Genomic DNA, 14992 nt, shown 5'->3' with positions numbered 1-14992 from the left:
GTGACATTTTCATGAGCAAATGCTGATCGCGGAGTGGAATTCGCGATGAAGTTGTGCTTCTCGGTTGTTGCGTTATTGTTCCTGTGTGTGTGGATGTTTGAGCAGCTGGAGGCCTACCGGTTCCCTCCTGGTGCGCGAAGCTACTATGAACCGAGGAGGACCGCGACAACGTCGGCCTGGACGAAGAACAGTCGATGTGAGTGTAAACTGCACTTGTTTTGAAAGTGTGGATGCATTAAAGGGCTGATAAATGCATGACAGAAGGCATAACAAAAAAAGTTGGTGCTACCGGAAGCGAGTTCACCGTTATTTCAGAGGTAATTAGAAAAAAAAAATATACGCGACAACGTCGGCCTGGACGAAAAACAGTCGATGTGAGCGTAAACTTCAGTTGTTTTGAAAGTGTAGATGCATTAAAGGGCTGCTAAATACATGAGAAAAAGCATAAGAAGGAAAGTTGGTGTTTCTGGAATCGAGTTCACCGTTGTTGCAAAGGTAATGAGTAAACAAATATACGCTATGCCTTGGGGTATACCACTTGAGTGATTGGACGTGGACTTCGGGGGGTTTGTTAGAAAGAGTTAGTTCTTGGTCGCAGTTGTAGTAACGAATCCTTTGGGTTGTAATCGAACCATACGCTGGTGCTCCAGTCACTTTTTCAAATATTGGGAAGAATTTCATTGCGTGGAATTCATTACATGTAGCAATTTGACCGATGACAGTGCGTATTCAGATATGGTCTGTAATAATTGTTGAACGGTGGGTTCCATAGAGAAGCAGTTTTAAAAGATGTGGCTGACAGTGACATCGCGCGGAGGATATACGTGTGGTAAGACAGAACGGGAGAGACTTTCACTGCAAAAAAATTTTACGTAACGCGAAATGCAGGGAGACAGGGAGACGCTCGGTTTCATGAATTTGGAATCTTTTAAGAATACCGGACACACTTCCTAATTGAGGCTTAGTGTTCAGAGCACTATGTTTTTTTTTTTTTTACTCCGGGGAACCAGCAGTAAAATGAGCTCTCGGTAGTTCTTTGCTATGATGTATAGCCACGATCAAAAGCTCACGGGCCAGGGAAATGGCAATTTTAGGGTATTTGTATTCGTATACCAGCCCGACAAACTGTCGAATACATGCGGGATGTCATATAAGTAGTGAACTAATGAAAACTACCGCACAGAGTACTCCGGGATGGCGTGCGGCAGAAAAACAACTCAAAATTGCTGCTTTCGTGGTGCAGTAAACCTCTGCTCTTGGGTGTACATGCATGGGTGACAGAATTTTTTCTTTCTACTATTAAGCGAAAACAATATCAAAGGTTATTACCATTATAGGTCACGGGCGAAGGAAAGTTAGAGGGGTCGATTTTCCGCGATTTCATGTACTGATTTTGGCAGGTGTGCGAACATTCTATATCCGTTCTCGTGCTCAAGGGACCAAATCGTTCTCAAGCGAGTAAGATATAGTGCCTCGGAAAGTTGGCACGGTACGAGCTGTCAGAATGGAGGGAGGGTTATCCAGCAATTGTATCATGCAATTCTACCTTAGCGTCAGAAATAAGGAACAATTACATGTCTTGTACGTATTAAGGTCTGCTGCCTACTTTACGTATCTTACGTAACTAGCGTCGAGCAATGTAACGCGAAAGCGAGAAAAGGAAATGATGGAGGGGCTGTACACAAAATAGGTGACAACACAACCGAGAATAGAACGGAATGAAGAACAGCAAGCATAAAGTTACCTTAGACGCAGGGCCGTACCCAGAGGGGGGGTTTGGGGGTTCAAACCCCTCCCGAAATCTTTTCCAGGCAGCACGTAAACAATACTTACTCTTGCTTTCAGCAAAACTACCCCCTTCCCAAAATTCATAACCCCTCCGCCCCCCCCCCCCCCCGAAAAAAATTTCTGGGTACGGCCCTGCTTAGACGAATATTCAGTAGGGCTTTGTGCTTGCCATGAAGGATGCGTGATTAGACGGCAACATTACTTGTTCATGAAGATTTACATCGGGATTTCACGCCAATCCTTTTGCAGCGCATTAAAAACGATAGTCCGACCATTTGAAGCCCAAACGTCAACATTTCCCGGAACAGGGACCAGTGTACCATGAATTGTATGACCTGCCCCGGTCTAGTGATTGTTCGCTGCATTCAGTTGCATAAACAGCCGTCCTGCCGTGGCAACCGACAGTTCGTTTATGCCAGATTTTAGTGTTCCTTTTTCCTACGTTTAGAGGAAAAGTTTTCCTTCCTTTTCTAAGCGAAGAAGTTTGTTGAGAAATGCTTAAAAAACACCAGAAAAGGTTAGCAAAATTCATTTTAATTTTTTTTTCGTGAAAATTGTCATGTCGACCAGCTGCAAGTATAATCATTGCGGTGCAAGCCCATGCAACATAAAATGAAATATAATAACGTGAGAGCCCACTCAATGAACGAGAACGCTGGCTGAGTGGCTTACATACAAAGTGTGGGCTACTTCTTTCTCCGTGGTGTGGGAAACGTCCCAAACTTCCCTACGCATTTCAAATGTCGTGGAGCTGGCCACTTTTTTTCGAGGCAAATCGCATGCCTTACTTCGCCATTGGGCAATTTTACTAGTTTGATGCCAATGACTGGTCATTTAGGTGCGCCGTAGTTTTACACAAGACTTTTACATCGAAGCTACTTGCATTGCGTAAGGAATTTTTTCCCACCCCGTCGTCATTGGCATCGCCGTACATGCAGACGAAAACGATCATGTCACCCTCCCCTTCATCCCACTACTTGCGTCGTAAGGATCGGGTGGCATGACGTTGTCCCCCATACGGAAAGGGACTGTGATTTCGATCCTAAAAAAAATACAGTGGAACGTTTGTCACTGGCTTTTGTGATTTGTTCGGCTGATCAGCACAAAGAAGGAAGCCTGCTGTGACGGCCATTTTTTCGGTAGAGCAAGAAAAAAAACAAGAATGCCTGTTTGGGGAGACTTACGTGCGCGTTAAAGATCCCCTATTGATTTAAATTGGATCGTAGCTTTATGGCACGTAATTGGAACTGAAAAACTTTGTTAATTCGGGCTTGTTGGTACATACTTAGTTTGATAACAGCGCTAGGACAGGACACAGAGAAGGCGAGAAGGTTGTTAGTCAGCGCCCAGTCTCGTGTCGCCTTCTCTGTGTCCTGTCCTAGCGCTGTTATCAAACTACGTAATTCGAACGTTAAACTTTTAGAATTTCCCAAATTAAGCTCTTCGAAATCTGCGATCAAGGGACTGTAAGCCTCTTTACAAATCAATTGATCAAAAATTAGCCTTAACCATCTTTTCAAGTGGATACTGTTTGATGTGCATTCACGCAAGTTCCTTTTTCCAGATCCTTAAATGGATATCTAGAAGAGTTGCCACTTTTACTTATGACAAAAATTCCTCGGGTCGCTTCAGCCTACTTACCAGCGTTGAATGTGAAGTCGTTATGGCTTTTCCTGATGACACCTGTTGAATACCGCTTTACTACTACATCACATGTGTATCATATGTGTATCATTGGGGTTCCATGAAGCTACCAAAATACAAATTAGTACCCTCTTAGTATGGAGTTCCGAATGATTTGCGATCTAGTAAGCAACAAAGACGAAGAAAGAAAATGGGACGAGGAGACACAAAGACGGCCTGAAGCAGCCAGGTGGTGGCTCGCAAAACGCGGATTTTTCCGTCCATTTTATGTAGACGTGCGTGATTTTCCTACTCATGAGGTATGCATTGGTTTGGCATGAATAACGCTGGTTACAGCACTAAAAAATGCGAAGAAAAAGCCTCCGTTTGTTCCGTTGCCAGTGAATTGCTTTGTGTTGACGTTTGATATGGTTTTTATTTATTTAATATACAACCCGAACATATTCACCCCGTATGTATGATTTCTTATTTCCTTTATTAGAGTATGTTCGACGATTATATATTAAAAATACTTTATATTGAAAATACAAAAGCTACAGAGAAATGCTCTAGCTCTTGTTGGGTTGCTGCAAACAGTTCTATTTGTGATGCAAATACCCACAAAAAATTGCGTATATATTCGGTTTCGGTTAGCGTTACGTTTTCGTGAACAAACAGAGAAGTAGGCGCACTTCTTAGGCTGCAGCCTAAAATATAAGTTCAGGTCTACCTATGTCCTGAAGTAATTATGATAATTATTACATCACTAAAACATGTTCATCATTTTAAACAAAAGCATAAAATTTGTGCTGGTGCAAGCTTATATACGAGAGACATAACAGCCAGAAGAGCTTTGATGCTTCAAAATGCAGCAATTAGTAAAGACACGCAGAACATATCCAGCACGGTTCGAGAAATAATATTACTAAGCCAAGTCTTATCACCACGCAATGGTAGCCCGAATGCTATCCTAAAGTCGCAGATATAGTGACTTCTCTTGAAATCTTGCCGTTCACGGGATAACCTTCTCTGCACTCCGGGGGTTTCCAAGGAGAAAGAAGTACCCACCAGCACGTAGGGTTGCTGTTGTAGGTACTGTCCGGTTCCAACCTTATCTGTCACGGAAGTTGAAATCAAGTTTGGGCTTTTCCTCATCTTTTTCACCGGTCTTGTGACGCCAGTATGCAAATTTTAAAGATTTCTATCCTCTATGAGAAAACCTTGGTCGTGCACGGGGCAATTAGCACATGTAGCTGGCAAGGAAAACTTGCGCTAAGCGAATGTTTAATGAACGGGCGGATTCGCTCATGTTGCCCTTTGGCTTAAAGCTGGGGCTGAGATATCAGGCGTTGCGAGAAACATGGAGCAAACAGTTTACAAAATGACAGGTGTCCTCTACTGCCGTCACGTTAGTCCACGAAAAAAACAAAATGCTCAATGCAGGAAGTTTACATCGGATTGAGGAGCTGTCATTCGAAAAAGAGTGCTTACGTGTAAAGCAATTCGCCCACGTTGCTCGAAGTTTTCCGTTTGTAAGCACATGCGGGAACTAGGGCTCATGGTTTTGAATCGGTTTCTATGGTGTTTGGATGAGACTGCAAAGTGACTGACTGGATTAACGTCACATGAATATCACAGTATACTACTACTCCATCAGCAGCCTGATTAAACTGATAAAACTGCGTTTATTGTCAATGCAGGGGGATGCTTCTAAGTAATGTTAAGCCAGGTTTTTCGGGGTGATATTGAGATAAAGATGCAATTGTCGAGGTGAACACGTGCGAAATGAAGGGCGCTGAGATTGCTGACATCTCAACATCCTCAGCCGACAAGGATGTTCCCCTCCTGTAATTGAACCACGTACGCAAAAAACAACTTCTAATTGCAGTTTTGCAGTTGAAAAATAAAACCATGTTACATGTTGATGAAACAAAATGTATTAGTACAAGCTTCATAAGAGGGAAGACGCTTAAATATCAACTCGTTAAATAGTAAGCTAACGCTCAGCTGTGTCTTTATCTTGGTGGTTACACAATCTGTGGCTTGATATACCCTTCAGCTACGTTGAACTAAAGAAAAGAGAGATACGCAAGGCCGTCGATAGTTCCTCTAGCTGCTACTTCATCATTCTCTTTATTAATACACCTCTTTTTATACATCCTTCCCCCAGAAAGATGCAGGTTCCATCGCCAGAGAATGTGTCCCTTCCAAAGTGAATTCAAAGAACAAGTGACGCAAAGACAAGAACTTTGCTCCCCTAGGATCTCAGTTGTCAGGTCATGTGGCCTCATTTTCAATACTGCAAAACACCCAAAGGAACTCGGTCCAGAGAAACTCTGTGCGTAATTTTTCTTCATGGGCCACTTAAACCACCACTTCGCTGTTCGACATTACACTATGTCAGAACGCTCATAATCCATCTAGAATAATGCTCGGAAACGCAAATGTTTGGAACTTTGCATTCGTACATGGCATCGTCGCAGTCCTGCACCTGTTCAACGTAGTACGATTCCCGAACCTGCTGTGCACGGGCACCTGGGGCCAGGAAGGAACCTGCTACGCCTTCCAAGAGTGCATGGACAGAGGCGGCACCGCGTACGGACCCTGCGCCTACGGCTTCGGCGTGTGCTGTTCGCGTGAGTCGCGGCACTATACAAAATCCGTGACGTGTAGAGGTTAACTTCATGTTTATACACACACACGTACACACACGCATATAGAACCATAGTCAACTAGAAAAAGAAACGGAAAAATAGAATCCATAAATAGTTGAACACAATTGGGACAATGACACAAGCTCGGTGCCGAACGGCCTCAGGAGGTGCCCTCTTGTTCTCTGGCAGAACATGCAACCATATGTGGTGTATTTGCAGCATTTTAGAAGTTAGAGACATTTGGCCGATGTCGACTTGAGTGTAGATGCAGATAAATAGTGTCAGGCGAACGTACTACTTCAACAACGTTTTCCTACACTTTTTTTTTACACTGCCCCATTTTCGCTAGCAGAGCTGACCTCTCCAGCCCAAATTAAAGAGCTCTCTCTCTCTCTCTCCTCTCTCTCTCTCTCTCTCTCTCTCTCTCTCTCTCTCTCTCTCTCTCTCTCTCTCTCTCTCTCTTTCTCTCTCTCTCTCTCTCTCTCTCGCTCTCTCTCTCTCTCATTTTACCTGAAGTGTTGTTTAACTTTCGTCTCTTATCGAAATCGCGCCGCACCCCAATCGATCATGGAAACCATTCCTTACATAGGCCCCTTCCACAAACTGGATCCGGACACATTTTATAAAATAGTCACTAATTCTCTCAAAAGTGACCAATCACAGGTACTGTGAATGATAGGGTCATTCACTTCGATATTCTGAACCGAAGCATGTGTGAAAAAAAAATCAGTTTATGGTTCCTATCAATAACTCTGCCATGTAGCATCTTATATTATTTTGCTGTATTGACCCCCCCTTCCTTCCTGATCACCAATTCCTCGTAGTTAGAGAGACCCTGCAACAGTTTTTCCAACTTTTTTGAAATCTTAAATGCTTGCAGAACGTAGTCACATAACACACCCAGTGCTTAAATTAAACGGTAGCAAAATAGCTCACCCCAAAAATACTGCTCTAGGCCGATCAGATAACTTGGAACTCGCTCAAAAAAACCTTTCTCTTTGCCGGTCTTGACGTTCTTCGACGGCTCTAATTACGTCAATAAGGCCATGTAGTGGCTGTTGGCCGGTTTTCCTTCAGTCGCAGCAATGAACGCTTTTCGATAGCAACTTTAAAAATAAAGCCACAGAAATAAAGCAGAAATGGAAGGCGTATCTGGTGCGACGAGCAAATCACGTAGTGGCGCTCGGTGCTGGCGATAACTACAGCTTTTGCAGTAGTTCCATACGCGAAGCAAAGAGTGAAAGCGCTTATCAAAAGTGTTGCAGGGTCCATTTAAAGATGTTACTGCTACTAAACCTCCGCAGTGACTGCCAGCTGCCGCTCCATCATCACCCTCAACAACACGTACTTCAGCAGCCCCGGTTTCCACGCGGCCCCTGGTTCCAGTGCAACACCCGGAGGTGATCCCGACAGCGCGGGTGGCCAATCGAGCTGTGCTGTGCAGATCATCAAGCACGGCGACCGCGTCTGCCAACTCCGGCTCGACTTGGAGGAGTTCGACCTGGAACGACCCACGGTGGGGAACTGCGACGGTGAGAAGCTCGTCGTGACCGGACACAACACCAACAGCATGATTCCACCGCTGTGTGGCCTCAACAGCGGACAGCACTGTGAGTACTCGACCTCATCTGCGCTATTATGGTCGGTTAGAAGTTCGTCGTTGATTGTCAGAGGTGCTTGTTGCTTACCTAGAAGGTATAGGACTAATGTACTAGAAATGACTGGAGCACACTGGCGCCGTTTATCAGAGTGGTTTCTAGGGCGACTTGGTCATTCATCGTGTAAGTAAGCGCAAAATGAACAAGGACGAACGAAGTGCCGTGTCCCGTTCACTTCGTTCGTCCTTGTTCATTTTGCGCTTACTTACACGCCGTTTATCAACCGACTTATCTGAAAACACCAAAAAGAGAAAAACGCAGGTATAACGAGGGCAAACATCGTCCAATTCCATTGCTAGTTTTCCCGGTAAAACTACGAAGGCAAAGTAGCGTCTAGACATGCCATTTTATGCGAACTATTACGGGACAGTATTTTACTTGCGAAAAATTTCAGTGCAGTTGCCCTTTAAGAGTAGAAATATAGACCAATTCAGTCCTTGCGTTTATTTTTCATTTAAGGGTAATAAGTATACGTATTTTACATTTCGGTTAAATTATAAAAATAGTAAAAACAAGCCGAAGTGAATTTTTAAACGATTCGGCCACAACCGATCAAAGTCGGTATTTGAGGATTTTAATACCTGATCTTCGGCAGAGTCGGTTAACACGTGATGCAGTAACACAAGCCAAAATTTCACAGTATCAACTGACATGCGCTGCACTGTACTATCGTGCGCTTTCAACGAAATCGTCTTTTAATCGCAAATATGTTTCCGGCTAAAGAGCAGCTTCGGTCAAACGATTCACAACTATTTTATTCCTTTGGAATTGTTTTTATGATAACATGATCGCCCAATCGAATAACAAACATTGATAAGGCGGAGCCCTCGCTGAAGATACCGCGTAATACCCGAACAAAACCTCGTTACGTTTATTTTGGTCATTACAGTATATATCGACGTCGACATGTCTTCGGGCCCTGTGACGCTGTACGTGGAAACCAACGGGACAAGGAACAGCCGGTGGAACATCAAGATATCCCAGATCAAATGCGACAGCCCTGCCAGAGGTCATTCTCATACTCTTTATCACTTGTCAACTTAAGTTTGTCTTTATCCTTGCCATACATAGGTCCTAATCCATGTCCACACCATGTTCACAGACATGTCTACCTCATATCTAGACATGTCTGCACAAGGGTACGCAATAACACTTCCATTCCTTGTACCCATACGTGTGTCCACGCCCATGCATAGGTACATAACCATACCAGTAACATATTAATGTTCATACACACGCACAATCCTTTGTGCATAGCCATGTCTTGTAAAACCCCCACTTCACTCAACGCAAGTAAACTTATTCGTCTGCAAAAAATAAAACTGCGCATATAACGAGGACACAAGACTTGTGTCCTGTCTTGTGTCTTCGTTATATGCGCAGTTTTTCTTTTAGTACTGTACCAAATAGCCCAAGTTTGCATTCTACTCATTCATTTCCTAACGGGGCAATGGGGAGGAAAACACTGGACAAGCGCTTTCCAAGTGTTTTCCTCCCCGTTGTCCCGTTATTTGTGCACTGTGAAGATGAATCTGTACCAACTAGCCCGTATTTCTACGCTACATCAGGGCAAATAAAGTGGGCACAGCTCCACTCATGTGGCCGTATTCGCACCGTCCCCGAAAAACTAACGGCCCATCCATTGCTCGCAGCGCCACCCAACTGCCTTCAGTACTACACGGGAACGAGCGGCAACTTCAGCAGCTTCAACTACGCCGAGTCGCAAGAGATCCCGCCCAGGCGCGGGTACTTCAACAACCTCGACTACACCATCTGCTTCCGCAAGGAGGCAGGGTACTGCTCCATCACTTACTCCGTGCCTGGCTCACCCAGCGTGCCTTTCTCCATTCAGAACGTCATGGAAGACAACTCACCGACAACGAGTGCGTAAATACCATTCACTACAAGCTCGGGTTTTTATTGATTGTGGTAACTCACGCGCCGGCGCTACACCTGGGCTATGACGCGCGTCGTCGTGGAGGGCTCCGGATTAATTTTGACCACCTGGGGATCTTCAATCTTTAACTCGCACCTAAATTTAGAACACATGGTCGTTTTCGCTTCTCGCTTCTATCAGAAAAGCTGCCACCGCGGAACGGATCGACTCTGCGTACTTGGGCTCAGCAGCACAACACCTTAGCCACTGAGCCACCGCGCTGGGTAAATCTTGGGTTTAAATAAAAATTTCGCAAGAGCTCGACGTGCGCTCACAAGCCCGACCTTTTCTCATAGCGCCTGTCCAGGCGTATAGGCACACTGCGGGCGGAAGAATCGTTGAGGGCGCGACGTTGCACTCGGTGGTCGCATTCAAGAAGCTGAAGGGTGACGACACTAAGGCACGCGATTAATTAAATGAACAAGTCTTTAATAAGCCAGCATCACGTGTAGGTTTTAGGGGACCCAACCTGTGGAGGACATCTAAAGTCCACGATACGTTTGGTTGCCTGGGCCCTCGTCACTAGGACTTGCTAGATCTCAGGGTAAGAGCTGGTCAAGCAAGAGTTCCACTGCATGTAGGATTGTGTGCGACTTAGGTGCTGGTTTTTTGTCACTCCCATACCTTATTATAAAGGAAGCAGGTGAAAGGGCAGAAATTAGAGGTGTGTGATACTGAGTGGTTTATATGGTTTGAAGAGGAGTGCCGTGAGGATATGTATTCGTCTGCAGTCTTTTGAGGGTGGTGGCTTCATTTCTTGATAGTGTGGGAGGTATTCTCTTCGGTCACTGAAATTCGCTGCGAATTTCAACGTAACAAGGGCTACCGACTTCAGCATGAAACTTTAGCATATGTGCATCTTTTGGTGGTATTTGCATGGCGCTGACGAATCCATTGTATGTCGGCCCATTGGTCGCGGCTCTTGTATACACGGCAACGCCATCCCAAAGCCCATGCTGATACTTTGGCGAACGGTCATTTCTAATTTAAATTACTCAAATGCAGCTTCTATATCGGTCAGTCCTCGAGAACGACACGTGTAAACGCATAACAAATGCTGATCATTTCTTCTGGCGGCGTAGTATGGCCCGATTACATGGAAACACGGTACTCCCAGCTATCACCGCTAGAGAAGCAGCTTTGACGTGCAGAGGACGCCGCCCATGCACCACAACTTATTGTATGTCGAAGGGGATTTGGGGAGCGGGCGGGCATTGGAATCAGCAAGCCTATGGTAGCTTACGATGCCCGTGAACTTATTTCGCACCTATAAAAAAATCCGACCTTGCGTGCTTCGTCAGCTGTGATTCGGGCTCCCGGTTGTAGGGTGTCTTCGATTTGGCCATCGCTGCCCCCTGACGGCCACAAGGTAATGTCGTCGGCGTATGGGCTGTGTCGTAAATTTGGAACCTGAGCAAGTTTCCAGGGGATATTTATCAGAGGAAGATTGAAGAAAAGTGGGGATAGAACTGCGCCTTGTGGGCCGCCTGCAAAGAGAAAAGTTATGGCGTCCGAGGCGAGGTCACCAGTCTGGAATATTGCCGTTCGAGATGTCAAGAAGTCTTTGACGTAATTCTACGTGCGATGACCCGGAGCTAATAATTCCATTTTGCGAAGTATGGCTAAATGGAATACTCTATCAAATGCTTTAGTAAGATCTAGTACGAGTATGACCGCAGCATCGACCTTTCAAGGGGGGGGGGGATGATTATGTCATGGAGCAATGGGAGACGCACATTTTGCGTGGAGAGTGCTGTCCTAAAGTCAATCATGGTGTTGGGAAATGCACCTGTATGATCTATATGTTTCATTAATCGGGCGTGGATAATGTGGTGCAATGCTTTACCCATACTCGAAGTTAAAGAAATAGGCCATAGGTGTTCTATGCTGAGGGGCTTTCGTTGTTTAGGAATCAGGGATATCTTAGCATGTTCTGTATGAAGGAAAGTGACGTAATATCCTGCTCTCTGTGTTATATGGACGGGGTGAAGCGTGCAAGTAAACATAGTGCTTCTAAGTTTAGTGCTGGTGTCAGAACCAACCGATTGACCCCCCCCCCCCCTCCCCGTCATGCGGTATACGGAAGGGTGACACAGGCACAGTCACTGTCATATGTGCACGTGCAGGCACAGGAGTGGGGGCTTTTGTGTCTTTATAAAAAATGACGCTTGATAGTGTCCCTCAATGTAGAACAGCAATATTACAATGCAGACCCTCACTCGGGAGACACGCATCAAACACCGATGCACATGGAGACGCAGACCGCGAATATATTTCTAATAGTCCAGTAACGCTTTAATGATTGCTTAGCTCGTTTTAATTGTAACAGATGATCATTGCTTTTTTAGATGAGACCGAGGCGGGTCTGGGCATGATCGAGTGCTCCATGGACTACCTTCTACTTGGTGGAGTTCGTTACTGTGGCACAAAGCTCAACCCATCAATGGAAGAGCCCAATCCCGTCATCAACGCACCTGTAACAGGTGAGCGGAAAATAAGACTTGGGCATGCACTGCACCGTGTTGTCTTTTTCCATTGAAAATAGGAAAATGTAAGAATCTACGCTTGTGATGTGCGTACCTTAGAAGTCAGGTTCATGAAAAAGCTGTTGAAGACCACCGGAACGATTTGAATGAACCTGGCTGCTTGTGGAAAATATTAAACTGTGATTACAGATAGCAATTCCCTTTTTTTTATTGTAAGTTCCAATGGTTTCCAAACACAATAATAATTTGCGGGAGCATTTTCATGCTGTTTACAACTAGTTACGTACCTAGGAGAGGAAGCTTTTTTTTCATTTGACGGTATTTTGAGCGTTATTTTTGAAAGGTGAAGCTCATTTGGGGTTGATTTTCGTGTATGTTAGAATTGTGGAACTTAAAGAATTAATTTCAAAAATACATACTGTTCGAACAATCCAATCCAACAAAACTGCGCACGCCAGAACTGCCCGTATGTGCGTGTGTGCGTGTCCGTGCATAACTGGTCATTATTTCTTGCAGATATGACGTCGGGTCCTTTCATGGCCAGGTTCGTCTCTGACGGGGCGCTGAATGCTCGAGGGTTTTTGCTCAACTACCGGCAAAACCCATGTTGAGATGGACGAGGATTCGCAACTTCAAAAAAAAAAGCAGTGACATTTGTATTATTTATTTATTTACACAAACTGTTATAGCCACGCGAATATTTATTTATGTGTACAAAATATAGCAAAGCGAACTCTTCAATAGACATAAAAGAATGAATACAAGGTGTACTTGACGAAGACCATGCATGGTATCCACCCTAAACAAGTGCAGTTGGTGAGCCCCGAACACCTACCTACTTCTTCGAGTTATCATCTATTTATTCAATGATTACAGCTCACATTTTTTTCACCTCACAAGCGTCAGTGTTAAATTGACGCTCGCATTCTTCGTCGCCTGAGAGGCCATTATCGACCTCGGGAATTTTTTCCTGACACGCAATCTTGAATTGAAGTTTTCTCCTGGTCGGCTGTAAAATTTGTCACGTGCTGTCACCACTAAATCTGTCCTGTTAGCAACGAGAGGTACGCGACAAATTGTGCAGACAATTAAAAAAAATTGGATCAAGGTGGAGAATTCATTGGAGATGGATAACACCCTAAATTGCAGCATTGGAGTACTACATTCGAGATACTGCAACAGATCACAGTTATCGGCAAAGCAGAGGGCGTCAAATATTGTTTCACACAGAGGAGAGCGACAGTATATTGTCTTGTAAAGGACGCACGGGGAATTGCAGGCAATCATTAGCATAATGCCTACAATTTTATAGCCACTGCTATTTTGTAGACAACCGATACTCTAACCCGCGCCGCCGTGATGCAGGTGTACGCACCTCTATCTTGAGAGTGGGGAAACTCGTATAGGCGGAACACACAAAAGGGAATAAGCAGAATTCACCCTGCCCGACTTAAACTTAAAGGCTAGCCACAAGCCAAGCTGATGCAGTAGTAAGTATCGTCTAGTAAATAGTAAGTATTGCAGTAGTAAGTACTGTCTGCTAAGATGGACTAGGCTTGCAGGAAAGTGTTGGCTGTCACTCTGCCTGGGCAATATCATGCCGTGGTATCATGTTGGCGGGTTAACGCAAATGGACAATCAACCCGCAATAAAAGTTCACTCCACAATTACAGATCAACCCCAATTAGTGATTAGACCCCAGCACCACACACAAATTTCCATCAAGTGACTGTTAATTTCAGTGGGACCCCTTATTCAACATCAATAAAAGCAATTTTGTTTTTTAAGATGTTCGGTTATGAAAAATGGTGGCGCAGACTTCTTCTCAAGGAATTCCACATATATTTGTACCCAGAATCCGCTGCCTACTGCCATTGTCTTAAAAATTGCGCGCATGTGACTTGAAATCAGATAAAAATGCGTAATCCCAAGGTTTTGACAATTCGTTATTACTTGTGAAATTTCCTAGCTACACCTTCAAGAACCAGGTTTTTCTTAATGTTGTTTCTCCGAGAGCGTCTCCTCATGTCATCTTTTTTGTGTGTGAAATAAAAGCTATAACACAAGCATAATCACGATATTGTTTCGTATCCATTCGGTTTGGCCAACGTCTGGAATTCGTTACTTCATTCTGCTCCACCAAGGTTTGTATTTCCACAAATGACTTTTCAACAACCACTAACCTTAAACAAGCGTATTAACGACGAAAGAAAAGTCGGAAGCAGCTGAACACCCCCTTTTGGGTAACGCTGATATTTGGCTAGATTCACGGTAACTTTTTCTGACAGGCTTGCCTGGACATCATCGTGGCGGATGATACCGTAGCAAGACGAATAGGGTGGTTTCCATTAAAACTGGTTTCTGAATCGGACCGCTGTTTTGTTGGCCCTAATATCGCATCCTGAATTGCTTATAATGGCGTCGTTTTCATGTCATCATCGAGAATACCAACACAGCTTGCTTCAAGTAAGGGTTCGTTATTGTTTGGCTTCGTATGTAACCTTATGCTGTAAATCTTGTCATGAAACGAGGCTCCATGTAAAGCATCGGCTAATCACCAATCCTTTCTGCGAGAAAGGACGCGTATAGGTCTTCAATCTCGTTTTTCCGGAAGTGCATCTCCACCTGACGCCGCGACGTCTTACCAAAAAGCCGACTATACGGCTCTGCGCTTGGCCTTGTTTAATGGAGGTTGGAAGCTTTTTAAAGGCGACAGTCTTTCTTGGTGACTGTCTGTCTGTCTGTCTGTCTGTCTGTCTGTCTGTCTGTCTATTTAACCAACCAGCCAGAAAAATAGGCGAAATAATGCTTGAACACAAAATATATACAGACAGACAAAAAAACTAG

General features: G+C 44.5%; 1 protein-coding gene across 1 annotated transcript; it reads left to right on the top strand.

Moving 5' to 3' along the window:
* Nucleotides 1-93: 93 nt before the first annotated feature.
* Nucleotides 94-12969, top strand: LOC144143040 (uncharacterized). The gene is made up of 7 exons (XM_077674860.1): nucleotides 94-196; nucleotides 5895-6047; nucleotides 7370-7675; nucleotides 8613-8732; nucleotides 9376-9606; nucleotides 12008-12142; nucleotides 12662-12969. Exons 1-7 carry the CDS (start codon nucleotides 94-96, stop codon nucleotides 12754-12756), a joined length of 1143 nt encoding a protein of 380 aa, XP_077530986.1. The 3' UTR covers nucleotides 12757-12969.
* Nucleotides 12970-14992: the final 2023 nt, after the last annotated feature.

The sequence above is a fragment of the Haemaphysalis longicornis genome, unplaced genomic scaffold, assembly GCF_048455015.1.
Source record: "Haemaphysalis longicornis isolate Haplotype H1 unplaced genomic scaffold, Haemaphysalis longicornis Haplotype H1 scaffold_6, whole genome shotgun sequence".
Taxonomy (NCBI): Eukaryota; Metazoa; Arthropoda; class Arachnida; order Ixodida; family Ixodidae; genus Haemaphysalis; species Haemaphysalis longicornis.
The sequence above is the reverse complement of the archived record's forward strand: the minus strand, read 5'-3'. Positions and strand labels throughout refer to the sequence as shown.